This window comes from Eucyclogobius newberryi, unplaced genomic scaffold (assembly GCF_026437365.1).
Source record: "Eucyclogobius newberryi isolate DKJ021-1_F unplaced genomic scaffold, fEucNew1.0.hap1 SCAF_17, whole genome shotgun sequence".
Lineage (NCBI taxonomy): Eukaryota > Metazoa > Chordata > Actinopteri > Gobiiformes > Gobiidae > Eucyclogobius > Eucyclogobius newberryi.
Window position 1 is genome coordinate 8,746,215 of NW_027315801.1, and position 6,000 is coordinate 8,752,214.

A 6,000-nucleotide genomic window follows, 5' to 3' on the forward strand; every position below is an offset into this window, starting at 1 on the left:
ACAATATGACCGCATAGTACTGCTGATCATAGTCTACAGTGTCTTAACTCAAACTATTCTCTGCATGTTTTCTTGATGGCAGACTAACACATACAATGTACTATTGCACATCCTCTTTGATACTGTGCATCAAAAATAGCAAGCACATGATTTTATTGAACTAAACCTACACCAGCTCAGTTCAGGCAGTTAATGTTGTTGTTGCTGCAGAAATGTCTATCAAAACACATGTTGTCATTTGGCTTTCACCTTCTGCTGCAGCTGCTTGGAGCCATGTCTGTTTCTCTCCCTGACATTGAGTGGGAGTGAGAGCAGGAGAGTATGCAAAAACACCAGTCAAACTATGCAAATAAAAAACTTCGACCTCATTAATAAAACCATCTTCAAGTTCCGCCTTTAGAAATCCAACTACAACAAACCAGAAATGACCAGGTTCATCCGTCGAAACCGCTAATGACACATTGTGCGATCCGAGAGCGTTGGTTTTCAAATTTCACCTTGGCACGCGTTCTGCCTGAAGCTTGGACTGATAAAAAAAAAACATTTCCTCGGGGTATTTGAATGGCTCACGACTTGACAACAATACCGATGATTGACAGAGTGCAGTCCGTCATATCTCAAGTCCACCGGTCTGGCATTTGTCTAAATAAACTGCCGCGCTCAAGATCAATGTAGATGAGAAATGAATGCAGCAGCTGGAAGCCACCGAAAGACTTTATTGAGTGATTTTGTGTGCGTGTGAAGGCAATGGGGGTCACACGCCGTTACTCCTTTAGAGATATAGGCTGGACTATTAGATCTACTTAGCCAGACACATTCAAGCCTATAATTACATACTGATGAGAGCAGATAATTAACTTATACAGGCAGCAGTGGTGTAGCACTCCCCACTGAACATGTAGTGATTGTACACATGTGGCTGAGAAAACTCCATGCATATGAAAACATGACTGTTTATAGGACATGTTTGATGACTTTTCACTAATCTAAAGATAATATATTTTCTTTTGAATTGTTAATTGCTATGGCCACGTTGCAAATGTTTCATCCCTCTGTACATGGAATCAAACAGGAATCCTCATAATGTTTTAACATGTTTATACTGGTCCAGTTACTTGGATGATGAATAGTGGTTAATATAATAACTGTTTTTACTAACAAAAAGCTTACTTCAGTCTCTGTAGATATTCAATATACCACATACTAGTGTTGTTACAATATTAACATTTCAAATATGATTCAATACTTTCTCTATTCTCTATACCAATTTTGTTACCACAGTGATAATGAAAAACTTGCATATATTTTATTTGTTCCGTTTCTAAACTTCAATAATGGAACAATGGACACGATACAGAAAGAAAGCAAAATAAATCAAGGCAAATAAAGACAAATTAAGTGAAGGCACACAAAGAACAAATGTTTCAGAATGTCCAAAATGTCAGTCCAGTCCTTGATAAAATACTGTACACAATTTTCCAAGAGATTTTTTTTTCCAAACATGTGATTTTGTGGTCCTCCATTGAGAAGTACATGTTCCTTGTCTTCACCTGTCAGAACAAAATTACCTTCTCTTTCTCCCTCAGTAGAATGTCCGTCCAGGTAAACGAACATTTTCAACACAAAATAACAGTACTTTTTTATTAATCATTGTAGTCCTATGCAACGTCGGATTAAACTCAAAATAATTTTAATAATGTTCAAAAAAAGGTAACATTTTTTCCTGGATTTTCTTGCTCAAATGATTATCTGGTTTCTCTAGTTTATCTGGTAATATATCTGATTTTCGATACTTTTGACAACCTTACTACTATACATACTGTAATGTTAAAGCCTTTTAGAAAATGTCTAAATCTGCTTGATAACATTCACATCTATAACATTGAATTTAGTGTTTATAATGTCCTCTTTTATATACAAGTAATAACGTCTACCTAGTCTCCAGGTTGTAGGTGCCACATATGAAATGCATCACTCATGGGGGAGGTGGCAGTGTTGAATTGCTTTAACCTGAGCACTGTATTCTGCTTCTGAGAACCTCGACAAGAATGAAATAATGTTCAAAAACGTCAGACTCCCCAATGTTTCTCCACACCAACCTGTCAGCCCGAGTGAGCCCTCCTCAGCAGACGAGCCTCAACCCGTTGATCATTCACTGACATTATTTTAAAAGGGAATTTTTGAAAAACAAAAACATCTTTTGATCGAGTAAATTTAGAGACAAATTTTGATGTCATTCTTGTTTTATCTTGGTCATAAAACCTATTGGTTCATGGCAAGTTTGGCATGGTTTGTAGCCAAGATAATCATTATTTGATTACTAAATTAGTCAAAGATTATTTGTGATTAATTGTCTAACCTGTCTTTGCCCTACAAAAATAATCAGTTAATTACATAGTGTGTGTGTGCGTGTGCGTGTGCGTGTGCGTGTGCGTGCGCGTGTGCGTGTGCGTGCGCGTGCGCGTGTGCGTGCGTGCGCGCCCGCTCGTCCGTAAAGGGTATGTAATAAAAAATATATATATATAAGGGCAATTACATAACGTACCTTTTGTAAGCGAGAGCAAAGCACTGCATTAAGCCTTCCCCATTTTGAATAAAGTATAATGGTGGCAGTTAATTTTCTTTAACCAGCGGCTGTGTTGACAAAATATTCCTTCATCTTGATAGTGAGATAGAATTGAGTTTGAAGCAGGAAAATGATCACGTCATTACATAATCTGTATGTATGAAGTATCTGTGGCAGTAGGTGAAGCATGTGATAAGTGAGACTGACCATAACAGCTGATGTATGATATTTTATAGCTCAATATTTATAATTGGGCTCATCTCGGACTGGTGTCCGGCTGGTGTCCTGGTGCAGTGGCAACAACCTGAAGTTCAATGCCCAGAAGACATAATCGTGGACTTCAGGAAAATCACAGTTCATTGATAATGGCAATATACCTTTTTCTTATTCCGATTGTGATTGAAGCAGATATTTGTTGCGTCTCGGGTCTATTTAAAGGTGTGGATGTAATGTTACACCCGATTGATATAACGCCATGTGACTATTCTTTTCTTCGGCTCTGCTTTCTCAGCATAATGAGTGCAAATTTTAAGTCCCACCAGTGTTTCCTTCAAGGCTGAGCTCTACTCAATACTTCACTGAGGTGGATAAAAACAAATAACAGATTCATAATTACTTTCCCAAATGTTTGTTGTCAGGAATGGAGAGCCAAGTAAACATCCCCAGGGGAGAAAAGCGCTGCAACCTTTACTGTAGAAGCCACTGCATTTGGAGGCGCGCAAGTAAAATCCACAAAGAAGGCTCAATACAAAACAATATTGTCTGAGTAAAATGCCTTAAAGAAATAGAAATTCAGATGAATGTTAGTTTATTTATTAGACTCAGAATATTTCACTTAGTTCAAGATTAAAAAATATATATAATTTCACAATATAACATTTTGGAATTGTGATTATTGTGAGAGAAAAAAAAAAATCACAATTTAACGATTATTCACAATAACATTCACGAGAACATAAACCTAACAATGAAATCTTTAACCTTCTTTTGTTCCCTTTTGTCCAACATGTATTCCTCAGTTTGTGGCCAGATTTATGAAATAAACTTCATGAATGACAAGATAAAGTCAAAATGTGATTAAAAATGGCCAGATGAAAAAAGGAGTTTACGTTTAGGTTCATTTTGATCCCGGTTATTATCCTGTAGTTGTTATGATTTATATTGTGACCTGGAAAATCCAAATGATCAATTTAACCAAATAATCTTGACATCCCCATCCCCAAACCAGTTCTCGATGTAAGAAAGTGCAAGTGCTCTTTCTACAATGAGATGTAACCTTTAAGATTATAGTAACACTGTTAAATTATTGCACTCACGAAATGTTAACCTAATTTATATGTATTTAATATAATTGATATTATTGATACAATTGTGAAAATGAGGCTGTAACGGTAAATACCGGCTTTTGTTGTATTGTCAATAACCATCAATCAATCAAACTGTTCAAATCCAGATTCTCTTCCTGTTTTTGCAGCGTGTGTTTACTACACATGAGTCAGTGAGTCGCTGGATGACAGCAGCAGCACTTGACCACGTTCTGGTTCATTTGAGGCAAAGATCAGAGCGATGAGTTCAGTGGCTCTCAAAGGCAGATTGATAAAGTCTGATTCAGCATTTTTCACTGAGCTGGGTGTTGCCTCTGTCCACTTCCTCTGCACAACAGGAAACAGGCGCTGGATTCTGTGACGAGTTTTTCCAGAAAGATGGGACACTCACCGGCAAAATATTTGTATTTTTCAAATGTTTTTGTTGTGTTTGACTTGTTCATTTGTCAAATATTCAGATTTCTTTTATTTGAAGCGACATTTCCTTCCTCTGTAGTAAGAAAATTGCGCTCAAAATAAGATTTAAAAACTTTAAAAATCATTTATCCGGCAATAAGATTTTATATTTAACAATTTTTTATTAAAATACCGGTATTAGAAAAGTATGCCTATACGCCCAGTTAAATGCTTTTGAATACTTAAATATTAGGTTTGTTACGCATTGCAATTAATAATAATTAAAAAAAATCTTCAAAATGTTCTCAATAATTGTATTTGAAGTAAAATGTTCTGTAGATACATCAAAACTAAAATTTTAATCCGATCAAATTCAGCATGAGTTTCAAGTGGAGACTATACACACTTTTAAATCCTCATAATATTTCTTTTGATTTGAAAGAGTCCTCAAAAGTCCTTCAAATCAGGCAGCGGTGATGCCAATGAAACTGGTGAATTGTAGATTGTGGCGTGCAAAGATGTAACGTGCACAGATGTAACGTGCACAGATGTAACGTGCACAGATGTAACGCGCACAGATGTAACGCGCACAGTTGTAACGCGCACAGATGTAACGCGCACAGTTGTAACGCGCACAGATGTAACGATCACAGATGTAACGCGCACAGATGTAACGATCACAGATGTAACGCGCACAGATGTAACGCGCACAGATGTAACGCGCACAGTTGTAACGCGCACAGATGTAACGATCACAGATGTAACGCGCACAGATGTAACGATCACAGATGTAACGATCACAGATGTAACGCGCACAGATGTAACGATCACAGATGTAACGCGCACAGATGTAACGATCACAGATGTAACGATCACAGATGTAACGATCACAGATGTAACGCGCACAGATGTAACGATCACAGATGTAACGCGCACAGATGTAACGCGCACAGATGTAACGCGCACAGATGTAACGATCACAGATGTAACGATCACAGATGTAACGCGCACAGATGTAACGCGCACAGATGTAACGCGCACAGATGTAACGATCACAGATGTAACGATCACAGATGTAACGCGCACAGATGTAACGCGCACAGATGTAACGATCACAGATGTAACGCGCACAGATGTAACGCGCACAGACGTAACGCGCACAGATGTAACGATCACAGATGTAACGCGCACAGATGTAACGCGCACAGTTGTAACGCGCACAGATGTAACGATCACAGATGTAACGCGCACAGATGTAACGCGCACAGATGTAACGCGCACAGATGTAACGCGCACAGATGTAACGATCACAGATGTAACGCGCACAGATGTAACGCGCACAGTTGTAACGCGCACAGATGTAACGATCACAGATGTAACGATCACAGATGTAACGATCACAGATGTAACGATCACAGATGTAACGCGCACAGATGTAACGATCACAGATGTAACGCGCACAGATGTAACGCGCACAGATGTAACGCGCACAGATGTAACGCGCACAGACGTAACGCGCACAGACGTAACGATCACAGATGTAACGCGCACAGATGTAACGCGCACAGTTGTAACGCGCACAGATGTAACGATCACAGATGTAACGCGCACAGATGTAACGCGCACAGATGTAACGCGCACAGATGTAACGCGCACAGATGTAACGATCACAGATGTAACGATCACAGATGTAACGCGCACAGTTGTAACGCG

The 6,000-nt window shown here is 38.7% G+C and overlaps 1 protein-coding gene across 1 annotated transcript in view; it reads left to right on the forward strand.

Annotated features, from left to right (window-relative positions):
- The window catches only part of iqsec1a (IQ motif and Sec7 domain ArfGEF 1a), a 143,924-nt gene that overhangs the window by 14,730 nt on the left and 123,194 nt on the right, over nucleotides 1–6,000 (forward strand). Inside the window, exon 2 of the mRNA XM_072448940.1 lies at nucleotides 4,131–4,136. Coding sequence (XP_072305041.1) covers nucleotides 4,131–4,136 — 6 coding nt within the window. The remainder of the gene's footprint in view (nucleotides 1–4,130; nucleotides 4,137–6,000) is intronic.